The following is a 26089-nucleotide window of genomic DNA, read 5'->3' on the forward strand; positions in this document are numbered from 1 at the left end:
ATCCATAATCCACCGCGTTTAATGTGAAAATGTTCTGGCTTCCTGTCGCCTCTCTGACGCCCGACCTCTCTCCTGCTCTTCTCTGCTTCACGCACCTCCTGCCCCGCCTGCAGCCCTCATCGCCCCCCGAGTCAGACTTCTGATCAGAGCAGTTTAATCACCTTGATGCAGTAGGGATACTCGGCTTGCTTTGCCAGGAGGCCACTTTTGCAAATTGACTGAAGGCCAGGTGCCAGTTAAACAAACATTAATAAGAAATTGTCATGTGGCAAATTAAACACAGTGGATTGAGATCGATATGAGGTGGCAAAGTAAAGGCAAGGTCTGTCGTCCTCACACTTCTTTACCAAACAGCAAGTGTGACTGTAGCAGCCCTGCACAGGTCACCATAAAACTTAAGGGGGAATGAGGGGTCTGACTTCCCAGTGTGAATCAATTAATTGTCATTGTTGATTAAAAATGGTCAGAAGGCCGTCTGGCATCCTATCAGGGGCTAGATTTGGCCCACGGGCTGCAAATTGAGTATCCCTGCAGGTGTCCCCGATGTCAAGATGGCTGCTGATGGCTGGTTTTGTTGCCCACAGTGTAAACACAAAGACTCTATTGGTGATCTGAGTTGAGCCATAGCAAGGCCTCTAGCTGCACGGCTAACTGAGCTAACAAGTTAGCTGTGCAGCTATATGTGTTTTGAGTCACCCACGACGGGTGTTTTACACATTGCTCCTTTTAATAATTGCAATTCATCGATAAAGACAAGACTTTGTCATCACTCCACACCGTATCTGTGTCACCCTGATTTTAAGTTTCATTACCTGCTTTGAATGTTTACAGAATCTCCCTTTATTTAGGGGCAAATCATCAATCAGTGCACTGCACCTGTAGGCTTTCAGTGAATCATTATTGTGCTTGATTTTTGTTTTTAATCCAGTGATATGCTTCTCATTTCCAGACCAGTTAACTATGAAAATGTAAATTTTTCTGACAGAATGTAGTTGGTCCGGCATTCAATGATGAATCTTGGAGGATGAGAGAAAGAGGGGAAGTTTTGTTCAAAGACTTTTCATTAATTTCACAACTGTAATACAATGTTAACAGTTTCATATTTTTAGTTGACATTTATTTTCCATACCAGATTTGGTAAATAAGAACATTTCTCTTTATAACCCTGTCCCCTCCTTCTCTAGTCCCAGCTGTGAGTACCTCTCGTTGCCTTGGGCAGACATATCCTTCAGTCGTGTTTTGGAAAAGTGTGCTCATTTGTGAGCAGTTCAGGAGGAACTCAAAACAAAAGAGATGTGCTGCTGCAAATGTTTATTATTTTATATAAAATTATGCTACATTTATTATGACCTTTTTCCACTTGTACTTTCTTATATGCCTTTTTTCTGTTCTACAGGGCAGATCTGATTTTCTTTTCTATTTTTAAGTATAAATTGCACATATCAACTAATGTCTGCTAGATCGTCATCTCATTTTGAACAGATAATTTGAGCTTTTTAAGCTCATACGTGGCAGCATTTTCACCCAGGGTAGAGTTCTTTAAATGATTTATGTTGGTCATAACTCTGTTTAAATTTAAATGTGAGATTATGGAAAAAAAAGAAACACCCCCAAATCAATTGTAATTTCAGCCTGTAAATGAAGCCCAAACCCAAGAGGAGTCTGCGAAACCTTTTATAACCTTTTGCTTTGAAACTGATAAAATGACTGTTAACTCTGAGATCTTTAAGGACCTATTTAGTTTTTACTTTTTTCTGATAGTTGTTCAAGAAAAATAAAGTGCTGCATAAGATGAATGTTGTGTATCCACAGTTCTCACCTAGAGTTCAGAATTGTTTTACTTTTTTTTTTGTGCTGCCTATGCAAGTTAGTCCTGGATAAAGGTGGTGTTTAGTCATATAATTGGACCATATGACTTGACAAAAGGGGAGCTTCGGAATTATTATTTTCGTGATGATTTGACTCGGACGTTAAATTTTTCATGTGACAAAAAATGCACTTGGATTTTTTATTTTTTTTGCCTTTACAGTCAAGATCACATAGTAGTTTACATACTCAGGACATGTCCAAAAACGTCACTGTATTGTATAGGCCGGCTTTTGCAGCTTGACAGGAGATCTTGATGTATGTTATTCGCTCGATGTTGTTGGTCAGTATTTTTATATCAGGTGCTCCATTTGTCACATTATTTTTGACACGTATGCATGTACGCTTCTTTTCTACGAGCAAAATAATTTGTAGTCTATTTTTTACTGCTACTCGCTTGTTTAAACTGAGTCAGAAAACAATCACTGGAAAACTAATGTGCTGTATGTCATTGCAAGAGGTAAATATTCAGTTAGTGTGTCTTATCTCTTTTATGAGATGTTTCTGTTTCGACATTGATACCTCTTCGTTGTGCAGATGTAGTCAGTGCATTTGAAGCTTCTCTCCTCTGTTCAGTCGGTGTCTCGGCCTACATGTTGCTGCCACCGGCTTCCAGCAGGCTTCTGTAGCCAAAGAACATACATGTAACGTCTGCTTTGTCTCTTGAGATTCTTCTTATTACGTTTTTATACATCATTATATAGGTTGACGTGTTACTTCTGAACCTGTTTAGTTAAAGGATAAATAAAAGCTGATATTTTGAACCTTTGTGTTGTGTGTTTATACATGGAAGCCCATTTCTCTGGAAAGCCATTTTAGTCTATAATAAATAAATACAGAAATAGATAAATATGACTGAAATAAATACGTATGGTTGTGAAATTTTGTTCAGGGGCTTTTGTTTCGTTCTTCATTTATTTATTTCAGGACACTTTTATTCCCTAATGCCACGTTAATTTATTTCCCTGCTCTTTTTCTTTCCAATTTGTAAAAAACAAAGGGATATGGTTATTTCACTTGGGACAGTTTCCAGACAGGTGCAGCAGTTGCATATAGCCATAACCATATTTATTTTATTTATTTAATATCGACTAAAATGAGTTTCCACACATTTGTTAATGTGATAGGAAAAGGTCCTGTAAGTCACTATAATGAGAAACTTTCTTGAAATAATCACTTAGTTTCTCATACTTTCTCAGAATTATAACATCTCAAAATAATGAAACTTTCTTGAAATAATGATGTATCTAAATATGAGATAGTATTTTAGAATAATGATTTAGTAAAGTCAATTTGAGAAAGATTATTATTTTTAGGCACTCACTCAAAAGTTTAGATCATTTTGAGAAAATGTCATTCTGAGAACTTTTCTTGTTATTTTGAAATTAATTAATTATTATTAAGTCATACTGCGATACAACACATTATTTTTAAGTAATATAAATAAGTAATTATTTTAAAGTTTTCCATTATTTTTCAGGTAAGTAAGTCATTTTGAGATTCTAAGTAGTGACATTGAGATTAAGTCATTATTTTGAGAAATTTTGACATTATTTTGAGATTCTAAGTCATTATTTTAAGACTTTCACGTTATTCTGAAAAAGTTTCTTGTTTGAACACAGCAAGTCATTATTCTGAGACACTCATCCATTATTTTGAGAAAGTTCCAATCATTTTAAGACACTAAGTCTGTCTTTGGATAAAGTTTTTCTCAGTAAAATGACTCAGGATCTTTATTTTTTCATCACACCAATGTGAATTTGACAGTTCCAGCGCACGCGCCAGTGTTCGCGGCCGCTGCCGTTGACAACCCTCTCCACCAATCACGTCACAGACTGCTTCATCTTATCCAATCACGAAACGCGTTGTTAGGACGTGGGCGGAGACTAAAATTACAAATCCTTCTGGCTACCTTGTCTTTTACATCTGCTAAACCGGGTAACCTGGAAACATTTGTTCAACTAGAAGTTTCAGATACATAGTTTACGTTTTCATAGCGCCAGGAAGACAAAATTAATGTTTTAGCCAAAACATAGACGTTGTCTTTCCAGTAGTTTGGCAGTCTTTGCTCTAAAATCAACGATAATGTTAACGTTGACTAGCTAGCTAGCCACCTGTTGATACAACGAGCATCTTTGTTTACATTTAGCGAGCGCAGCTATGCTAGCTAGCTTGTGGTTTTCTACGTGTGTAACATAACGGTTTATGGATGAGTTAGCTGTGATTTTCTGTACCTTTCCGAACATTCAACAAGTTGGAAATGTCGCTTGAGCAACTTGAAGCCAACCTCAGCAAGTCAAGACAAGTTGTTGACTAGCTGAAGTTAACATGTATTTATAATTAGTCTGATGTTTGAGAACGAAGATGTGGACAGTTTGAGGAATCTACTTCAAGTGGCAGATCTCATCCTGCAAAGTGTGGGGCATAAACTGAGGTGAGCTGAATGCATGACATGAACGCACTGTCTAAACCAGCTGTTGACAGCTACAACACCACTTTTAACAGTTAACTACAGCTACAGAGTGAAGCTGCAGCCTCCAGTTTAGGACATAGACATAGTGAAGTGCTGTATTTGTCCAAGAATGAATAGACTAAAATGAAATAGGATAGACAGAAAAGTACATAAAAATACAAAACAACTAAGTACAAAATATATTTAACAATAAAATACAAGTAAAAAGGGTGCAAAACCATTCAGCGGCAAAATACAAAATAGTACATAAAAGAAATACTCTTGATTCCTTCTTCACTGTTTTTTTTCCCTACGTTACACCTTCTACAGTCAGTGTGAAGGATGTGATGAAGGGATAGAGTGTGAGAAGAGCCCTGACCGCCTGATCTCACGAGACCTGCAGGTACCTGATGTTGCTCCATCCCAGTCAGGCTGCACTCTTCAGGAGAGACCTCTCAGTGGGACGGCTGAGAGACGCACTGTTGCTGGTAGTTCAAGCCCACCCTCCTCCAGCTCTAGGGTGAGAGACGAGATCGAAGAGACAACCAGTCAGCTATGCTGTGCATCACCATGCCTAATGTTCTGTGCTGTTAAGTGCATGTGAAGAGAACAGATACTTGTTCACTCAAACCACCTCTGTATGTCATCAGAATAACCACAGACTGTAAAATCACATAAAGGACATAAATGTGATCAGTACAGCAATCTTTATTTGTTAGGCAGAGGAAAGTCAGATTTAAATTTCCACCTCTGATCTATTTTGCTCTATGCTGTAAATGAAATAGAGATAACCTTTAGGTAAGACGTTTGGTAATAAACAGGGCCAGGGTAACATAACAAAGGTTAATAATAGAATACTCCTCTCTTCCACACCTGTGTTCTACCTTCCTGCTCAGTCTGCCTCAGTCAAGACCACATCAATAGAGAAGATGGAGTCTGTTTCTTCAAGAAAGAGGTCGGGCTGTGTGCGTCAGGAGAACGCCTGTCTGACCATGCAGGATGAGCAGCTCATCAGTGAAGCTGTGCAGTATGAACTTTCCAGCTTCAAGTCACAGGTAGGAAAATCATCCCTACACAGCTGATTTGTGTGAATATAGGTTCTATAATCTTTAAACACCAAATCCTGTGCTTCAACCTTATGTGTCACAGATGAGTGTAGTGTAAAGTAATTTGAAATGTGTGATAATAATGTTAAAAAATCTGTGCTATGACAGAAATTGTATTGCATGTGTATGCTGTGTTTGTTTTCTTTCTAAGGTCGGTCACAGAGGCTCCAGGGTCGGTGTTAAAAACAATGTGGCAGTCATGAGTGAGCGGATTCGTCACCTTCAAGCAGAGCTGGAGGCTCAAGTGGAAGAACTAAAGTAATTTCATGACCTCAACTTAGACTTCTCTAGATTTCACTATTTATGTAACTGTAATGTGGAAACTGCATGCCTTTTTACACTCTGTATACACTGGATACTGAATTGGTGTGAAGATGTCGTGCTATAGGGCATAGTCATAGTTATTTATAATACTATAATTGTCTGTAAATCTTTACTGCTATTCCTGTTGTCAATATTCCTATAGGGGAAGGTTTGATTGTTACTTTTAATGATTTGCCTTTCGGCTTTTTGTCTTGGAACTGTTACACTAACCTCTGGTTGAACCTAGCATTAATATCCTAACAGCCTGTCCTTGTCCGTGTTTCTCAGGGCAGCAGAGCTGAGGGCAGAGTGCAGCCAGGAAGCAGCAGCTCACAGTGACATTGTGGTGGCGACTCTGACCGAGGAGCTGAACTCGCTCAAAGACGAGCTGGAAGACAAGACAGCGCTGTGCAAACGGTGATACTTTTACCCGCTTCCACTCATATACAAGTGGAAATAGACAACTTTTTTTTTTTTTTTAGCTTTGACTTATCATTATGAAGTAAATGTTGATTGCACAGTGTAATGGCCATAGAATAATGACACCATCTACGTTTAGACTGCTTCCCAATAAGCCTTGCTTTTACTGTGCAAATCTATCTGCCACTGGGCAGGATTTTTACCTGAAATCATGTCTCCATTATAGACTAAATTAAAGAATAAACCTGTTACTTATGTTGTACCTCGTCTCCTACAGGGCAGAGCAACAAAGGAACCAAGCTCTCCAAAATGCAGAGAAACTCAAAGAAGCCTTCAAAGATTATAAGGCTACCATTTCCATTAAACTTCAGAGGGTAAATAGAATTAATTTAATTATTTAATCATATATCTATTTTGAACTCCTTTGTAGTTTTATGTTGATTCTTTTTTGTTTTTAAGGTGATGGAGAGTGAGAGCAAACTCAAAGAGAGTCTTATTGAGTGTGACAGAGAAAAAGAAGAGCTGGAAATGAAGTGCACTGTGATGGAGAGAGAGAAGGTTGAACAGACCCAAACAATTAGGTACACATGTGAAATCATCTCATATCATCCTTCCTGCACAGAAATAGCTTTGATTTGCCGGTGAACTCATTTTTATCCCTGATCTTCCCGCTCCTCTGTCTCTCAGTCAGCTAAAGGAGGAGGTGAGGCAGACCACATCTGCAGCCGCTGGCTTACAGACTCAGCTGGAGGAGGCTGGAAGGAAGGCCTTACAGCTGGAGCGGCAGCTTGTGGAGCGGGGAGCAGAGTGCAGGGAGCTGGCCTCCCTGCGTAAGGAGCTGGCAGACCTGCAGACTTTCACCCAGAGTCAGGAGCAGAGGGTGGCCCAGAGCCACAGAGGCGCTCAGCAGAGCCAGGCGGAGCTCGCTGGCCTAGAGGCCATACTGGCCTTGCTGCATCTACGAGAGGTGGAGAGGAATATACATATATATATATATATATACTTATATCATCATATTTATGTACACACTGTCACATTGTGCTTTGTGTTTCTGTGTCACATGGTTTTGTTCAGTCGCCCACAGTGTTTGACCAGAGGGATTGTTATATCATCAGTTTATGTGTTTGCCCAAACTTGGGTTTGGTACCACAGTAACTGTCCAAAACAAGACGACTATTCATCACTGATTTTGCACAGGAGATGATGCGTTTACTGTTGTTAATTTTTATTTTTTAATGTCAGGGTGCCATGGGGCCGCTGTGCGTCAGGCCCTGCATGTTGCCCCCAGTGGACTATTCAGGAACAGCACACCTGCTGAAGCTAAAGCCAGGTATCCGTTCCAAATCACATAATTTTTCTTTTCTTGCCCACACATTCATTAATCCATTTGTATTAAATGCATTACATATAAATGTAAAATTCCTGATGCATGTCTCTGTCATTGTTATTTTCATAGTTATGTCCTTTTGGTGTTATCTGCAGTAGGAGATCCTGGTATTTTTAGCATATTGCATTTGACATACTAAAACTTTTTCTGGCATATTAAATATTATGGTAGTAGGGGTATTGGAATACAACCTCTCCTCTATTACATCCTATATTATCTGTGTCTATTAACAGAGCTTAACAGAGATTTTTGAACATTGCTCTCTTTTTTGTACATCTGAAGAGTCCTGCAGTTTCCTTTTAATTGTTTTCTATACACTAATTTTCTATCCATCTTTATTTTTTTCTTTTATGAAAAATTACTTTGGATTATTGAAATTTAATATGGACAGACCAAGAGACTCATTCTGGATTCTTTTTTTTTTGTTGATGTGTGTACACAGGTGTTTCAGTTCAATAGGCAAACGTAAATTATTTAAATCTTGAAACCTGTTGCATCATGGCAAGTTGGTTAATTCCACTACAAAGCAGAAAAACTTCATTAGAGGGCAGGTACCATGTCATTTTCTCTAATTTATTATGTAAAAGTTAGAAGCATCCCTGTTTTTTCCCCCCCGTCACCCGGCCGTTGCAGGTGAAGGCTACCAGCAGCTGCTGCGAGTGCTGCAGTCGACTGAGGCTGAGCGGACCAAACAGAACAACGTGGTCGAGCGGCTCCAGGAGCGTCTGAGCAGAGCGCAGGAGGAGATCTCCACCCTGCAGAGCTCCATGGCCCAGAGGGCTTCCCACTACCAGAGCCTCCACACGGAGCTGCTGGACAAAGTCAGCCAAGCCACTGACACAGAGAAAGAGGTCACTTTTCTCATCCTGTCTCCCATCATCCTCTTTGCTTGTTTGTTTGTTTGTTTCTGCTTTTTTAAAAAAACTTTTTAATTAATCTGTGTTTCAGTTAAAAAGAAAAAGTGCTCGTGTGGCTGCGTTGGAGAAACAGTTACAGGAGAAAACATCAGCCTACAGTCAGGCTGCCTTGACGAACACTGAGCTGGAGAATCAGCTGCTGGTACAAAACACACACTCACTCCTTATAATTTGTACATTCAGAATGTATTTTCTGGTGCTGGCAATTTTAGGTTTTCTTTTTGTAATTACAGGAGAAAACCAGCACCCTTGAGCATTACCAGTCACTGATGACCAAAAAGCAAAGAGAGTACCAGCAGTCTTTGGAGAAGTGCAAAAAATCTCACTCTCAGCAGTTCACAGAGCAACAGCACAGAATAGAAATGGTATTTTTACTGCTCCAACTTTGTCTCTTCACTGATCCTCTGCAGTCTTATTCTGCCTCATCCCCCTGTTTATTATTATTTATGACCAGTATGACTTAAATTAATTTGCACCTACAAACAGTTGAAGAAGGAGCAGGAGAGCTCCTAAAATGAGCTGTGACAAAGTGATGTTACCCGCAGTAGTAAATAAGAGTATTTTCTGTCCTCTGCAGTTGCAGTTGTCTGTTGAGGAGGCTCAGTCTCGGGTGTTGGAGATGGAGCAGGAGCTGAGTTCACTCCAGAGGGAGCGAGACGAGGCTCAGAAAGCAGCTGTCCTCCTGCAGAGCTCTTTGGACCAATTCACGCAGGTCAGCGCTCATGTTACAGTATGTAGGACCATATCAGGGCATCTTTTCACCTTCATGGGGTAAAACAGGAACCAGTTCAGATGCGGGATAAAGGTGCATCAACTCCAGATTAAACAGGATTTCGAGAGTATCTGTCTTCCATCTTGTGGTGCATTTAGGAGTGAGACAGGACAGGCAGGCAGAACACAACGTTGGGATGAATCTGATTTTAATGTTGAAAGTGTTCGTCCCATTTACTCAGATTGTGAGTCCTCTGCAGTGGCCATGGACTGCAGCCCTCTGCTGCACCCTCCCCCATCACTCCATCACTCACACAGAAAGACATAAAAGGTCCTGCTGTTAGCTTTTTAATTATTGAATATTTAGTCTGTGTCACTAACATTTGTGGATGATGGATGGGTGGTTGTCATGATATTAGTTGAAATTGATTAGTTCAATCCTGTGTAAGCTCATGTTATAAATTGTTTTACAGGAAGGAAATATGATTGGATTTTGAAATGAGTGCAAAGAAATTGACTTTTTCTATTTTGTTGGTATATGTTGACATAAATAGGTGCACTGTATTACCAGGGATGTAATCTAAAAGGGTTAAAAAAGACATTTTTCATTTCATCTCGACTCATTCTGACACTTTTAATGTTGATTTAATTTCAGGAGAAGGAGGTTGAAGTCAGACACAGCGAGGAGTTGCTGCAGAGTTTCAAAGAGCAGGCGGCTCAGTCTGCCACCAAGGTTTGTGACAAACACTTGGTTACTACAGACCAAAAGTTTTTTCAAAGTCTGAGACTGTGGGCCTCCCCTCAGACGAACCTCAGAAAAAAGCCCCACCCCTTAGTTTACTTAGTTTTGCTCAGTTCCTGAATGTCTATGGGATTGTGGTGTATGTTATATGATCCCATAGCCACTCAACAGTTGAGCCAAGATAGCCTAATATTGCTGTTTGATGTAACCTCAGACTACACCAAATACATCAAAAGGTTTGTCCAAAGACATTTATTAGTTTCTGACTCTGGGAAAAACATTAAAAGCCCCCAAAGTTGTTTCTCTGAACTGCCTCTTTAACCAAATCACACACATTTCTGGTATTCTATGTAAATCTCCTTTTGATAACTAATGTATTTTTTTTATCATTTCCATTCACTGAGCCTCCCCTGAAACTCTCTGGAGGCCCGCCTCCCACTTTGAAAACCTCTGCTACAGAGAAACACAGATATCCCAACTTAAAAAACATCTGGCAGAATTCATGAATTCGATCATGAATGCACCATCTGTGTTTGTGTTTGTACGACAGCTGTGTGAACTCCAGTCGTCTCTGTCAGCGTGCAAAGAGGAGCTGAACTTACACCTGCAGCAGATGGAGGAGGTAAAGAAGAACTACGAGACTGAGCTGCAGAAGCAAAATAACAAGGTACGGTGTTACACATGATTTGTGCATACTTCTGTCTTTGATCCTTGATGCACAGCTCTCCTCTCAGGCTGCTCTTCTCCCTCCTCAGGTGTCCTCTCTGCAGGAGAAGCTCCACAGTGCCAGCCTGGTTTGTCAGAGCTCCAGCGAGCAGAACCTGCAGCTGCAGCTTTCCCTCCAGCAGCAGCAGACCATGCTAACAGAGAGCACCGCTCACATCTCTGAACTGGAGGAGAGTCAGAGCCAGCTGCAGACACAGGTGAGTGAGAAACGCTCTCTCGAATGCCAGGTCGAGAAGAAAATATACATCTGAAAATATATTTACAACCTGATTCCAAAAAAGTTGGGATGCTGCGTAAAATGTAAGTAAAAACAAAATGCAATAATTTTCTAACAAGCTGTGTTTACAACCAATGTAATGATACCAAAAACTCAAGGTAGGATAGTACAGCAATTAAAAAAATACAATATTTATCTCAGAAAGCAAAGAAAAATGACAACTTGAAAAAATGTAAATAATAAATCTGATGTGTACAGAAGTTTTTATCTGTATAAAATGTGTTATATTCCTTTTAACTTATGCTTCTGCTTTGCTTTAATAAAATGAAACTATCCAGCCACGACTTAAACATGTGAAAGAAATTGGCATGAATTTTCTTTGGCAATGAAAGTTTGGATTATGTATCTACAAACAAAAACAATGCAGTAGTCAGAAGCAGTCCTTTTATAAAATAATATAAAATTTAAATAATTAGCCATTCAGAGTTATTTTAGTGCACAAAAAGACATATGACTTGTTATTATTATTAATAATTAATTATTAACTTTACACCAATTCAATTCAGGTGAGCTTCATTGGCAAATACAGAAGTTTGTGTTGCCAAAACAATACACAAGAATAGATACAATCCAAGAGTATTTCTTACTAAACATACATGTGGTCATGTGATGCGTGTTCAACTGTTACTTTACTTTTTATTTTGCATATTTGGAGCAGTGCCAGATGAATCTCCATTGAGAAAAATGAACTCTGGGCCACTTGTGACGACTGTTTATCTCACTTTCTGTGAATTCTGTTTTAGTCACTAATTAGTTTGTGGTAATTGTACCACTGAAATAGGAAGTGGGCTTTGGTGCAGATGTTTATCAGGACTGGGATGTCTACATGACACTATTCTTCATTTCTTAAATCCTGCCTATATCATAATTTTAAAAAACTAAAGCTAATACTGAAACTATTAAAAACTACTCCAAAAGTAAACAATGTTAAAAAAAAAATAAACTGGAACAAGCAAACCCCCTCTGGAAACTGAAACTAAACTAAATTGAAAACAAACATTAAAAAGTAATGATAAAAACTAATAAAAACTCAAACCTATATTAACTATCAGTATGAACTAAAATAAAAAGGACTTAAAACTACATTTTAAAGTTGAGGCCCCTCTACAACACAAGGCCTTGATTTGGTAATAATGCCTGTGCTTCTGTTTTAGTTCATCAGTTACCTAACTTAAATAAAATTTATGGTGAACTTCAGGCCCTGTGGGTGTTTCGGCTCGATCGGCGAGCCGGTGTGTCGTCTCTCTGCTCACGGTATCAATAGTTCTCTGTCTCTGTTGGTCACACAGTGTTAGATGTTGAGCAGCAGTGAAACACACTGCCTTTCATAATTATGAATTATAGGAGGTTTGTGGTTGGATTGATTATGAAATGTTTGGAAAATGCGTTTCTGTAATGTTGTGTCTTGTTTGTAATGTTTTTAGTGTAGAAGCGAGTTCAGCAGTGTCTCCGGTTCTCTTTGCAGTTGCTCTCATTGAGTCTGTATCATGCAAAGGTTTTTTTTTTTCAGTTTAGTTTCAGTTACAATGTTCACATAATGAATTTTCACTACGTTCTAATAAGTCTGATACTTGTCCTTCAGTTTGGTAATAATTCAATTGGACCGAGCGATTTTTGAGACATTTCCTGGGGCTTCAGGAAAAGCTTTGTCAACGGTTCTTTTGGCATCAAAGTGTCAGGTTTACTGGGCTTTATGTGGCAAAAAACTTTTTTTTTTTTTTTTTAATGTTTTAAGAGTGCATCCTTCTCTTTAGGCTCAGCCAGGCGTACATTTACTGTTGCACTGATTTAGGATAATTAGTGTTGTTTAATTACCCTGTCAACTAATTTAAACATATTTTTCTGTGGTCTGGAACGTCACTATCTTGTTTTCTTTAGTGTTTACAGTCAGAGCCCACATCCAACAAATGTTAGTGATGTGTCCAAGGCTTCCAGTGAACCATCTTACCTTTGGATGGTGACAGTAGAACCATATGAAGAGAATTTTCATTCATTTGTTTAGACCATAATCCATCCTCTCTGTGATGGACTCATTCTTAATGTTACAGTGAAGCTTCAGTAAAATCCTTTTCCACATTTTATTCTGCCAAGATTAGAAATTCAGTCAAGTATCACCTTTTTAGTATCAAAATAAAACTTAAAACCGTGAAAATACATTTTAAAATGAAGAATATATGACATATGATATGTGCCATCCGTGCACATGATAATGTTTCACAAGTCTCACAGCACCACTCTGGTCTCGAGTAGTCAATACCAACACCAGTGAATTTTCACAATTCTCACACATAATTTGTAATACCACGGTAAAAGACAAAAATGAGAATAAAATTCAGCCAGGAGAGCTTGTTGCCATGTCTGGAAAGGAATGCAAAAATTATTTCTGCTTAGATATTAAGTCTGTTGCTTTTTCTCTCTCATTCTCTCCCTCTTCATATTTTAAGAGTTTATTTTAACAGAATATTAGTGCTCATCTGTGGGTGTGTACTGTATTTTTTATCCTGTTGTTTGTCTGCACTGTGTAGAAAAAGAACAGAGCTCACAGTTGCAAGATTTAATCTAATTTGTCGCGCTTTGAGCACAGATCAGCTGAGCTGAGAGAGCGCACTGGATGCACTGCTGTGTGCACTGCTGCAGCCAGCCTGTGTGTGTGTGTGTGTGTGTGTGTGTGTGTGTGTGTGTGTGTGTGTGTGTGTGTGTGTGTGTGTGTGTGTGTGTGTGTGTATGTGTTTGACAGAGAGGTGGGGTGGAAGGTAGAAGGAGGACTGTTGCACACAATATTTCTGGAAATCATTCACACATCCCACTTACTCCGACTGCTGGTTTGTCACTTGACCCACCCGTCGTAACCCGCCCGCCCCCGGGGTCGATCCGCGCATGACTGCTTCTTCTTTTTGGACAAGTCGAAGTCAGAAAAGACAAAAAAGATCACTGTTCAGTGCAGGATAATAACATTGTGTTACACAGGTACTGATGACAAATATGATGCTTAAAAAAAGAAATATTGATGTCCTGTTAATAATACACATATTGATAATGTTAACATGTTTATTACAGCGCCTCAAATCCTCACAGCGTCATCGTTTCTCGCTCCCTCAGTAGTACGCTAAATCCAGTACAAAGCATCTTTTCACTTTTTTGAGACTAATCGATTTTGTAGGTTGTCCCTGATATAAGTAAATGTAACATACTAAACTAAATTACAACCATTCATTTAGATATAATAAGAAATTCAGAGCAGAAGATAAACTTAAAGTGCGGCTTTACCCTCAACATGCAGAAATGCAAACTTATGGGATTCACCCTGCACACATCACAAACATGTGGTGAATCTGCATCACCGCTCGAGGGGAGCAGCAGTTTGAACTTGTGATTTCATTTATAGTTCAGAACATTTTAGTTGTACTTTCTGTCCTTCACAACAAACAGAGGACAATGGTCTCCATTGAGTTTGCAGCGGTGCACAGGGACAGTAACGTGGAGCCTCTCTGTGCGTGAAGGTCTGATCAGATTGCCTGTAGGGATCAAGTGTCAAGAAATTTTTTTACTTCATTCTTTGAGTTGTGGGTCAGGTCAAACAAATATTCATGAAATGGATGTCCTGTTTGTTTTTCATTTATGAGGAACATAAAGATGGGTGTGTGTCTGTAGGTGTCCAGTCTGGAGCAGCAGCTGGAACGAGCCCGAGCGTCTCTGCAGGACGAGGTGAGACGCAGAGAGCAGGACGTCCAGGAGAGAGACATGGACCTGCAGGAGATGAAACAGCAGAGCACGCAGCTGTCCGAGTCCGTCAGGTCAGAACACCTGCACAATCAATCGATCGATCGATCAGTCAAACTTTATTCGTAAAACACCTTTCAAAGTTCTTAACAGACGACTGACAAACTGAACTGACCATAATAGAGTGAAATAAAAAATATAGGTGAGACAGTTAAAGGACAAAACACAGTACAGATACATTTTCTAAAAGAAAAGGCGTTAACATGTCCTGAAATAACAACAGAAACACAAAATCAAAAGAAAGAATGACTCCCATAGTCTGCTCACCCATCAGAGGCAGTGTTAATGGACATACTCCACACCTGCAACAGAAAAGAAGTGTACATACAAAACAAGCCTAAAACTTGAGTTTTATAACATGGTTGGAGTCTGAAAAGTCCTTTTTTTAATCTTTAATCTGCTTGTTTTTGCTTTTTGTTTTTATTGTGTTTTAAATGCAGTTTGCATGTTTAATTTAGTTTCTTTTTTTCATGTATTTCTACGCCCCCGCTGTAACACACTTTGAATTGCCGTGTGTCAGAGTGGTGCTACGTGAATAAACCTGAAACGCCAACGATACAACAGAACCATTTGGAATATTCCATTCAGATCCATCCAAATATTTTCAAATGACATTGATTCACATTTCATGTATTTTCTTTCTTAATAGTAAATCACTATTTCCCCCAAACACGTAGTAATAACTGTAGTTTCCAATCATTCATTGGTGATGTTGGTGTTATGTTTGTTAGTGGCTATTTTCTGACAGAACAGGTCAAGAAATAAGCTGTTTTTCTTGACCTGCAGCAAAGGCAGTCAAGCGCCTCAACAGTCTGAGACACAGTCTTATGATTACACCACATCCCATTTGTCTGTAGGCATGGAGCAACCCCCCTGTCCCCACCCCCTGTGACCCATGATTATGTGTATATAAATGGGAATCTTCCTTGCTTAGCGGTAGGAGATAGAAGCCAGATGCGTTTGGCGTAATTTCATCCTGCGGGGCTGCTGCTTAGTTTCAATTTTTTGTGACATTTTAAAAGCTCCAGAGCAAAAGCTTGTTGGTTGTTTAAATGTGCCATCAAAAGACACGTTGGCTCGGCTCAGTTTAGCGTCTTTTAACAACTCTGGAGGGAGGGAGTCCACGATGGGAGCCGTGCTCACACTGAGGTGAGGAGACCCCAGTTGTCCCAGTCAACTGGTGGAGAATACGATATGTAAACAATTTGTTGTTTTTGTATGATACTGCTTTTTCTGCAGCATGTCTTTGTTTAACCGACCAACATATCCTTGGTTTATTTAAAACTTTTAATTGCTTTACTGATTGTTTTGTGTTTTTGTCTTTGTGTCCTCTGCAGCCATCTGTCATCGGAGATGACGAAAGCTCGGGGGGAGCTGGTGTCTAAAGAGTCGGAGCTGCAGCGTCTGAGAAGGGACGTCGCCACCAAGACTTCACAGATCAGCCGCCTGGATGAAAGCTTGCAACACTTGAAGAGCCAGCTCGACAGCAAGACCGACAAGGGTGTGTTTTCTTCCTTTACTTGTGTGTTTTTAGCAGAGACTCTGATTCTCCAGTTTCGTCTTGCTCCTTCACTTTCCCTTAACTGTCTGTTTCCTTCTCCGTCTTGTCCACTTCTCCCAGTGGTGGATCTGGAGGAGGCGCTCCACCGCTGCGAGGCCGACAAGCTCAACTGTGTCCAGCGGGTCCAGATCCTGGAGGGACAGCTGCAGGCGGTGCGGACAGAGCTGGCCGACACTCTGGAGCAGCTACAGGAACTCAGAGACGTTCTGCAAAGAACCCAAACCATCGCAGATGAGCGGCAAGCCTCAATGGAAAAACTGACTGTTCAACTTAGGTGAGGACACTCCCTCATGTGAAATATCCTTCTGCACACAGGGACGAGGGACAAGCCCCCCACAGGGTGGAGATGACGTCCATGTGCTGTTACTCAGAGAAGACTGTGTTTGAAACAATTTCCACATTGTGTATCACAAACGCACCAACAGACACACGGAAAGTCATGGAGTCTGTTGACTGTGTGTCCTCTAGTGCACTGATTCCCAGCCTTCTTCCTGAAGGGTCCCCTTTTCTATCATTGAGTCCCCCGCTAAGTGACATATTACATAATGCACAACAATTTCAGTACAGAACAAATGATGAGCTGTACAGTTAAACCAAAGAGTGACACAATAACTGCAGGAAGTTTGTGTAAAATGAGCAATTCAGATGATTCCTGTGCATCAGAGATGAGCTTTCTTGATATTCTTTTGAACTTTCTGTTGGTATAAAGTGTTTTTCATCTTTGACAATCATACATAATTAATAGGCTTCTTTTTCTTTTCTTTTTTTTTTGACGAATTCAGTGTTTTCTTCTTTGTTCTATTAGCTCTTTGGTTGTTTAACTGCGCATGTTTCTAATGCAGGATGAGGCTGAAGGCTCTTATTTCAGGTCTTTGTTGAGCCCTTATCTGCCTCCTGTGTATTTTTAAAAAGTTTTCTTAAACCCCTTAAGGTCACGAATGCCTCGTGACCCTGTCTAAAGCTTTAGCGACCCCGAGAAGGGGTCAGGATCCTCAGGTTGGGAACCAGTGTTCTAGTTAATCTTTGTTCTGAGTTGAATGATGACATTGTGTACATTTTTACAGAGGAAATCCTTTGTTTTTGTAATAATATGACTTTTAAAGATTATTTTTAAGTTATTTTACTTATTATTGAAGGTGTGTGTCATGTAATTTGTTGCGACTGATTTCTGCATATCTTTTGGTTTGTGATGTAATGTTTTTATATTTAAAATCATGCTCCTGACACAGATAAAAACTGTGTATGTTTGAATAACACCTATTGTCTCACACAGTGTTACTGTACATCAAGCACTCAGCTGGACATATGAATGATTCACAGATCATTTTCTTGTGTAAAACAAAACAAAACCAAACAAAAAAACAGGATGCTGCATGTTTCCGCTCATTAACTGTTAGTCACTCCATCTGTCCTGGGCAGATTGTCTTTGGTCTTATTGTCTCTCGGAGCACAATGAGCACAGGCATAAGCAGGAACATGTCGATTCCTGATGCAGAAAACACCCTTTAAAGAAGTTTTGGTAACAGTTGTCATGAGCCCCATTACACACATTAAGGCACTGAAATGAGTTTTACTCCCTCAGGCATGTTTTCGGTACTCAAACTAAAGGTCAGCCTAAAAATATTCAACAATAAAGTCCTGTGGAGAGTCCTCACATCATGTTCCCTGTGTTTGGCCCTGAGTTATATCCGCCATTCAGAGGACACTCCCAGTCTTGTTTATTCAGTTATTTAGTGCGTCTTTTTCTTTCTTTTTCAATAAATATTGATTAGATAAGCATCTGATAAGCTATTCAGTAAAAGTAATGTGTGTTTGTGTGTGTGTGTGGCTTCACAGTGAGACCCAGAGGGAGTTGGAGGAGAGGACTCACGAGGTCTTAGACATGGACAGTGCACTGAAGGAGAGACAGGGGGAGCTCCAACAGAGAGCAAAGCTGGTACAGCAAAGAGCACTTTTCATTTCATTTGCAGAAAATGTTTTGCTGCCGCCTCCCTCAGCGTTTTTTTTTTTTGTCTTTAAAATGTTCTTTTTTCTTTTCCGTCCCCGTCGTCCTCAGCTGGGTCAGCTGGAGGTGGCCATCAGGGAGCACAAGCAGGAGATGGAGAGGAAGGTGGAGTCTCTGCAGCAGAGCCTGGAAGCCAGAGAGCGCGAGCTGAGAGACGCACAGAGGGAGCTCGCAGACAGAAACGCGAAGGTCAGGAACAGAATACGAGGGTAGAACATGTGAGAAAATGGTGACGCGTATCTCTGCGAGTCAACTCGTCCAAGAGCCACCGAGAACAAACAGAATAACCAACAGAATAAAGTTCTTCAATAAAGCCCTGACATGCCAAGTTAACTAAAAAAATATTATTTACACCATGTTTTTAGTCCTTAGCTTGGAGCCACGTTCACGTTCACACTGTCTGAACCGGGTGTGTGTGTTGTGACAGTGTGCAAACGGCATGTTGGGACTTTAGGAGACTTGGATTACACCAGACGAGCAGCATGGAGGCATTTTATGTTTGTTTATGTTTGTTTTATGTTGTTTTTTTACATTTGAAAACTGACTAACAGACTAAAATTAAACTAAACCCGACCTTCAATCCAATGAGGGTGAGTAGATAATGACTGAATTTTCATTTTTAGTTAATTCTATATTTAGCACGTATTCCACAGTCAGTCTGTTGATGGCAATGAAAAAGTTTTATTCAAAGTAACTCGGGAGTCCTGAGGTTTGTACTGATGTGCCCTTTATTTTTGGAGCTACTGTGCCAGTTGCAGATTTTGAGCTTTGTTTTTTGGCTCAGGAGGCAGAGCAGATTATCCATTTGTTGGAGGTTTAATCCCCGGCCATGAAAGACACTGAACCCCAAGCTGATCCTGATGTGCACACACTCACAGTGTGTGTGTGAATTAGAGGCAAAACTGTAAAACCATTAAGGTTCAAAAGCACTACTTAGCCGTGGATGTTCTGTGAAAGCAGCCCCTGGTTAGTATCAGCTGTAACATGAGATCTGAGGAGCGAACAATGTGAAACGTTAATCAAACACTGACAGCAACACAGTTAAACCCTGATTATATTTACTTTCAAAACTGGTTCAGCAAATTGTGAGGCTGCTTAAGAGACGTGCTGATTTGGGTCAAAGCAGTTTATATAATGAATAAATTCAGACATGTGCCTAAAATGAGACGTGTTATAATGTAGATGATCAGACTGTATGCTCGCGTGTTTTTGTGGCGTTAGGAGTCACTGGAGCTCGGTCAGCAGCTGCGTGTGTGTCAGCAGAAACTTCAGACTTCACTGCAGGAGCTTGAGGAAACTCAGCATCACTGTGAGGCTCTGACCAGAGAGCTGGACGCCACCAAGCTGCACGCCAAAGACAAGGTAAAAACACAATTTATTATCGTTTAATCTTAAGCTTATAATTCCTAAAACATATCTGTTTTAAAATACTATGGCTTGTTTTGAGATACTAACATTTTATTCTAGGAAAATATGTGGAAGGAAGCATCTCACACAGAAATCTTTGGTGTTCAGGATGCATAAAAGAATGAATGGCTTGCTGAGATAGATAGTTTACTGCAGCACTATTCCCGGTAACATTTCCATGGTGTGCGTCTGTTTGCAGGAGGTCCGGCTGCGTGGCGTGGAGGAGGAACTGGCGCTGAAAGAGGCCCGCTGGCTGCAGTTGGAGGCCGGGCTGCAGAGCACAGTCACGTCTTTAGAGCAGGAGCTGGAGCTGGAGAGGGAGCAGCACAGCGAGGAGGTACGGCCACTACAGGAGTCATTTTCCTCAGTCCAATGCATTAAATCAATCTGCTCAAAAGTCAGGTTTTGTCCTTAAACTCAATTATTTTTGACTGAAATTTGTTATCAAAGTGAGGGGTGGGAGGGAAGTGATGCTGCAGGTCATGAATCAGAATAATTTCATTTCTTTCATGTATTACTGTGCAGGAAATGATTAAAAGTAACATCACAGATGGTTAAATCAGTTATAGTTAAATGGGTCTGGCCCAGTTAAAACTGGTTTACAGCAGCTTCCTGTTTTGCAGCACAGAAAAGACAAAATCACATCACAAAACAGAGACCTATCCTGCGTGCCTGTTTGAAATGAGTAGCACAGCTTATTTTGCCAATATTCTATGGGATCTCATTAATGAGCTTCATTAATCAGTCGATTATTTTCTCTATTAATCTAAATGTCAGAACATGGTGAAAAATGTTGGTCATTGTTTCCCAAAGCCCAAAGATGACGTCCTCAAATGTCTCGTTTTGTTCAGTTTACTGTCAGAGAAGCATAAAGAAAAAACACATTTAAGAAGCTGAAATCAGAGAATTAGCCACTTTTTATTTAAAAAAAAAAAATGATGCAAAACACTTATCAAAATAGTTGAGTATTTTATTAGTAGGTCAATAATCGATTAATCGTTGCAGCTCTAATTGTAATTATACTCAGGTACAATTAAATCATGAGTGACTTCTCTCTCTGCAGTCAGACAAATATGAACATATAAAAATATAAAACATAGATAGAAGTGTAACCAGACAGCAGTATGAGCAGCAGCATTCACAATAGGTTTATACATTTTATAGATTTTTACACGTTTTACAGATTTACAAAGAGGTAACTAGTTAAAACAAACAAACAAACAAAAAAAACGTGCTTGTTTTTTTTACAAATTGTGCAAACTGTGTCTGTGGTTGCAATCATCAAGGTTTCAATTGTTTTTCAAGACTTGGCTCTTGGCTAAGCCTTGGTTCCAGTTTATGATGTTTATGATAAGCTTGTAATTTGACACTGTGACACGCTGTTTTCACAATAACGTTCTGCAGAGTTCCTGCCAGCGCCTCGTCTGTCTGTCAACATGCTTTCAGTTTGTCTCTCTCCGTCTGACGGTGTTGTGGGTTTTGGATCAGCATTTCTGGTCATCAGTGTGTTCATGTTTGTCTAACTTTTTCCTCTTTTTCTTTTCACAACACCGTGTGAGTTCCTCTTTTTTTTTTTTTTTTTTTACATTTCCAGTTTTCTCTTATTACCTCATCTCTCTCCCACACACAGCTGATAACATCTTGATTTCTGCTGATAGTTTTTGATGGTGCTGTTTGTTCAGATCTTTGTCCTGCTGCAACCTTTGGGCCTCCATCAAAAAGAAGGTGGATCATATTCTTATCAGAGCCGCACGTCAAGCTGCATATCAGCTTGTTAAAATCAAACTAGTCTCCTCTATCCCTGCAACTTATCATTATTTTCATTATCAATTAATCTAAACTTAAAAAAGTGTCAGAAAATGGTTGATCACTGTTTCCAAAAGCCCAAGATGGCATCCTTAAACATCTTGTTTCATCCACAACCCAAACTTTTGTGAGTGTTTAACTGCTGGGATAATCAGCGTCATTAATCGCCTGATTAGACCAACACATAATCGATTAATTGTCTGACCGTTGCAGTTCCATCTGTCTGTCTTTCCTCCCTCCCCAGCTGGAGTCCCTGCAGCAGACTCGAGGCCAGCTCCTCAAAGTCTCAGAGCAGATCTCCTCCACCATGCGCTCCTCCCAGGAGCAGCTCGCCGCTAAACTCCAGCAGAGCCAGAGCCAGCTCGAGCGGGCCAAGGCCCAGCTGGACCAAACCGATGCTGAGCTCGATCGTGCCCGGAGCCAAATCAGTCACCTCCAAACGCAGAGAGAGCAGACTCAGACCGAGCTCCTTCAGAGTAAAACACAGCTGGAGCAAAGCAGGATTCTGTGCGAACAGACCAGAGTCCAGAACAGTCACCTCCACGTCCAGCTGGAGCAGCTCACCGCCCAGTTAAATCAAGCCAGAGCCCAGGCCATCCAGCTGCAGAGTCAGCTGCAGGGCGCTGAGAAGTCCATGGAGACGTCCAACGAGTCTCTGCTCATCAAGGTACTGCTCTTTACGACAGGGTTTAAATGGTTCCTTAAAAAGCTTAAAATCCAAAGATCTCAAATTTAGCCATTTGTTTTATCCTGTTATTGTAATGGACACTCATTGACAAAGGGACAAGGGGGAAAAAGACACAATAATCCTGATAATTAAAGTTGACTGAGGGGTCTGTGACTGATGATTTTAATCTTAAACTTTGGGGAAGGCAATCTTTTTCTCAAAGTTTGTGTCCTCGTCTCCCTGCAGGAGTCTGAGGTGACTCGTCTCCAGGCCAGGATCTCCAGTCTGGAGCGAGCTGCTGACCGCCAGCAGCTCTCCCTCCCTGCTCTGCACCGATTCACACGCTCTCCAGAACGCTCCTGTTCTGCTCACTCCTCACCTTCCTCCTCTCAAAATCCTCAGACAGCTGTCCCCTCTGTTAACCTCCTCTCCCCGACACACACGCGAACTTGCTCGTCACCCCCTGCTCTCACACGCCTTCATCCCACCTCGGCCTCTCGTCTGTCTAACAGACCGTGCGATTGGCTGCAGAGCAGCAGTATCGACTCCTCCCTGGATCTCCCTCCGAGCCTGAAGGCCACATTGAAGGAGGCCTTGAGCAAGCGGCCTTGGGAGTCCTCCTCCTCCTCCCCCTCAATCTCCTCTTTCCCAGACGCGGCGGACCGCAGCTGGCAGGGCCTCAGCGCGGTGGAGGCCTCAGCGACCTCTGACCTCTCCTTCAACCCCCTCACGTACATGGTGGACCGAGAAGACGACAGCAACCTCAACACAGATGCTACCTCGATGCAGGAGGGCGACGAGGAGCGGACGAGTGAGTCGAGGAGGGAGTCTGTGTGCACTCTGGTGGGTCAGGAGGAGGAGCAGGTGGACATGAGCTCCCTCACAGGGATGCTGAGGTTTGTCAATCAGACGTTAGCCATGCAGGAGAACCCGTCTTTATGGAGCTCCACTGGGCTGTCGGCTGTCACATCACAGGTAACTACCACACCCCTGCTGTCTCATACATACAGTGATTAGTCTGATATAGTCTGATTAGTCTAAAGCAGTGAAGAAAGGATTAGATTTTCATTGGCTTTATTTAAGCCGATACAGCTCCATTAAAATATGTCTGCATTGATCCAGATACCGATCATTGGGACGGGCTCGCGGCATCTCTAGCTGTATTTTTCTATTGTGTCAGTTGACTTTAAAGCCCTTAAAATGTGTTTTGGGTCGGGACCCACAGGTGGGTCACAGCAGATTTTATTTGGGTCCCCCAAATAAATAAAAGACTATGGAAGAAATTCTGCAAATTTAAGATTTATATCTGCAGTACAGCTTTTATGAAGCATGTGAAGTTGTTTTACTGGTGAGAGGAAAAAGCCTGTTAAGTCCGTCTAAATGCACGTAGGCTAAAATGTCCTGTGCTGTTTTCCAAGGAGGAAATTAAAGCAATAAGATGACTGTTAACCAGAATCTCTCACTTTGAAAGTTTTTAACATGTGTATATGTTTTTGAAATAAAGACGATGTGAAAATGGCAGTAAGACAAAGACTTTACTGAAGACTATTTTGCAATGGTTGGTCATTTTTAAAAAAAGTGGGTCCCCAGGAAAAATGTTTGGGAAACACTGATCTAGATAGTTTTGGGGTGAGATTGCAGAGTTTGGGAGATATCAGCTGTGGAGATGTCTGCCCTTCTTTCTAGAAAGTTTCTTTTTGTTATTGGAGCATTCTTCAAATATTAATGGGGACCCCAGGAAGAGTAGCTGCTGCTATAATACAGGAGCTAATGGAGATCTAATAAAAAATAAATAATAATACAGTAAGAAAACGATCCCACATATTTTTGCAAAGAAATATATGACATCATCATGTGTTTTCACTCACTGCAAACCAGCGTCAAACTAACTTCTAACTTGATCAGAGGATGTTGTGTTCGTGTTGAAGCGGATTGAGAAAACAGATTCTCTTTCAGGGCCTGTAAAAATCAATACGCACCATAATATGCTCATAATTTAGGGTTTCTACCAGAGATTGTAATACGTGTTTGTTTTTCCCTTTTCAGAGAGACGTCAAGGAGACGTGAAGCCGTGTTGCCAAGGAGACGTCAGAGAGGAGAAGAGCTGTTTACAGCCGGGGTCATCATTGTGTTACAGCGTACGTGTGCAGAAATATAGTCCTATTTTCATTAACACCCCTCATTAGGTTTGATCCTCCGCTGTGTGTTTCTGAAATCAAGCTGCAATATTGTCCGTCAGTGAAAAGACTAATGGTCAGTTTAGATGAGCACTACTCTCACGTCTGTAAATGATCTACTGTGAATGTAGCAAGAGTGTTTCATGTTGTATTTTTTTCCCTAACTGATATTTATATATTTTTACACAATTTGAATAAGATAAGTGAATAAAATGTTTTTATACAAGTTTATACAAGCAGATGTTGTGTTTTGTTTGACTACTGCTGAGATTCTTATTCTCCAGAGAAATCTAAAGCCCTGCATTCACTCACATCTGTTTGGATGTTCCCATGCTGTGGGTGACTGTGGGGTCGTGTTACCAGCACAGCTGGCAGCTTTCTGTCCAGGAGAAGAATTTTTTGGCTCTGGACTGTGGAGGGGGGGTCGTGCTGAATCGGTTGGAGTCAAGCTGGATAAATTGGATTTGGCACTCTCATGTGGCTTACATAACAAGAACATCAGAAACGTTTGGTCTCTACAGAGTTTTAGGATGGGTTTTGCTCTTTTTACTCATCAGAATAAAGTTCCCATGAAGTCAAATCGGTGTTTTAGTGTTTTTAATCACATATTTATTCACCTATACACAGGTTTCTGGCCCAATAATGACAAAAAAGTAAATTTGCAGGTATTCCAGAGTATTTGTACTGGTATTTCAGTGTTTCTTTTTCTGGAAAACTGTTAAACACCGTTGAGGACAAAAACTTAATTTGCATCCGATGAAATGCTTTCTCACTTATGACGCAGAGGACAATGAACAGACAGAACATCTTTTCACTGGAGCGAATCAAAGTGTTTCTGGGGGACGGCCCTCACTGTACAAAAGCACATCTTTGCAGCTTTGTTTACCGATTTGGGCGAAATTGTATCATATTTTGTGGAGAAAATACTCGTTGCGCTCAGGGTTTTGGTTGCTGTAAACACTGATCAGTGTCTGTGTCCTTCTCTGTCCTTCACCACCTGCTTGTTTTACAGGAAACATGTAAACAAAGAGCGCTCAGTTAGCTGTTTCATGGGAACTTAAAGTGCCAGTGTAACTTTTTGTGCGAGTTAACAGAGATTTATTGGATGTAAGAAAGTAAACCTGTTTTGTTTGAAATCTTTAGAGAGACAGTTCAGCCCAAAATCCAAAATACATAATTCTGGAGATATCAACCACAGAGATTTCTCCATTCTCTCCAGTATAATGACTGAACGGCACTTGGCTCGTGGTGTTCAAAGCGCCAAAAAAATACATTTGAAAGATTCAAAATATAGGACCCAGTTACTCGAGATAATCCACACTCCTCATCGTGAACAGTTTCACGTCAGAACTGCTTTCTGTCTAGTGGATTCTATTGCAGGAAGAAAGCAGTTCCTATGTGAAACTGTTCACAAAAAGCTGTGTGGACTATTTTGAGTAACATGCACCCTGCATGTGTTAACTCTTTCCTATTGCAACCATGTGTGTTTGCACAAGGACAGTTGCCTTTCACACAGATGGATTACCCCGAGGTCAGGGGGCAGCAAAGAGTTTTACTCTGTTTAAAGTGACTTATTAAGATTTCTCTAAGGGAAGTCAAAAGGCTGGGATAGGGTAAGGTAGGGATGATCACGATCTGGGTCCTTCATCAGTTTGATATGAAGTTACAGCTGGGAGACAGCTAGCTTAGCTTAGCACAAATACTAGGAACAAAGCCTGGTTGTGACAAAGAGTTACAAAATCCACCTACCGGCACCTCTAAAGCTGCCCGCTGGTTGCC

General features: G+C 40.7%; 1 protein-coding gene across 1 annotated transcript; it reads left to right on the forward strand.

The window, feature by feature from the left end:
• Positions 1–3761: 3761 nt before the first annotated feature.
• On the forward strand, positions 3762–24546 carry ccdc18 (coiled-coil domain containing 18). The gene is made up of 26 exons (XM_084732677.1): positions 3762–4300; positions 4649–4838; positions 5215–5373; positions 5576–5682; positions 6016–6144; positions 6425–6521; positions 6607–6728; positions 6835–7114; positions 7390–7477; positions 8168–8385; positions 8483–8593; positions 8685–8816; positions 9029–9163; positions 9818–9895; positions 10455–10571; positions 10660–10827; positions 14559–14701; positions 16025–16188; positions 16309–16522; positions 18085–18184; positions 18305–18442; positions 19475–19615; positions 19860–19997; positions 21711–22133; positions 22380–23108; positions 24180–24546. The coding sequence occupies exons 1-26, from the start codon at positions 4215–4217 to the stop codon at positions 24198–24200; spliced, it is 4428 nt and encodes a 1475-aa protein (XP_084588803.1). The 5' UTR covers positions 3762–4214; the 3' UTR covers positions 24201–24546.
• The last annotated feature ends 1543 nt before the right edge of the window (positions 24547–26089 follow it).

This window comes from Lutjanus erythropterus, chromosome 12 (genome assembly GCF_056507025.1).
Source record: "Lutjanus erythropterus isolate fLutEry1 chromosome 12, fLutEry1.hap2, whole genome shotgun sequence".
Lineage (NCBI taxonomy): Eukaryota > Metazoa > Chordata > Actinopteri > Lutjaniformes > Lutjanidae > Lutjanus > Lutjanus erythropterus.

Coding starts and splice junctions, on each gene's coding strand:
- ccdc18 (XM_084732677.1), top strand. CDS start 4,215: ATGTTTGAGAACGAAGATGTGGACAGTTTGAGGAATCTACTTCAAGTG. Junction 8,386..8,482: donor CCACTGACACAGAGAAAGAG/GTCACTTTTCTC, acceptor TCTGTGTTTCAG/TTAAAAAGAAAAAGTGCTCG. Junction 19,998..21,710: donor GGGAGCAGCACAGCGAGGAG/GTACGGCCACTA, acceptor CTCCCTCCCCAG/CTGGAGTCCCTGCAGCAGAC.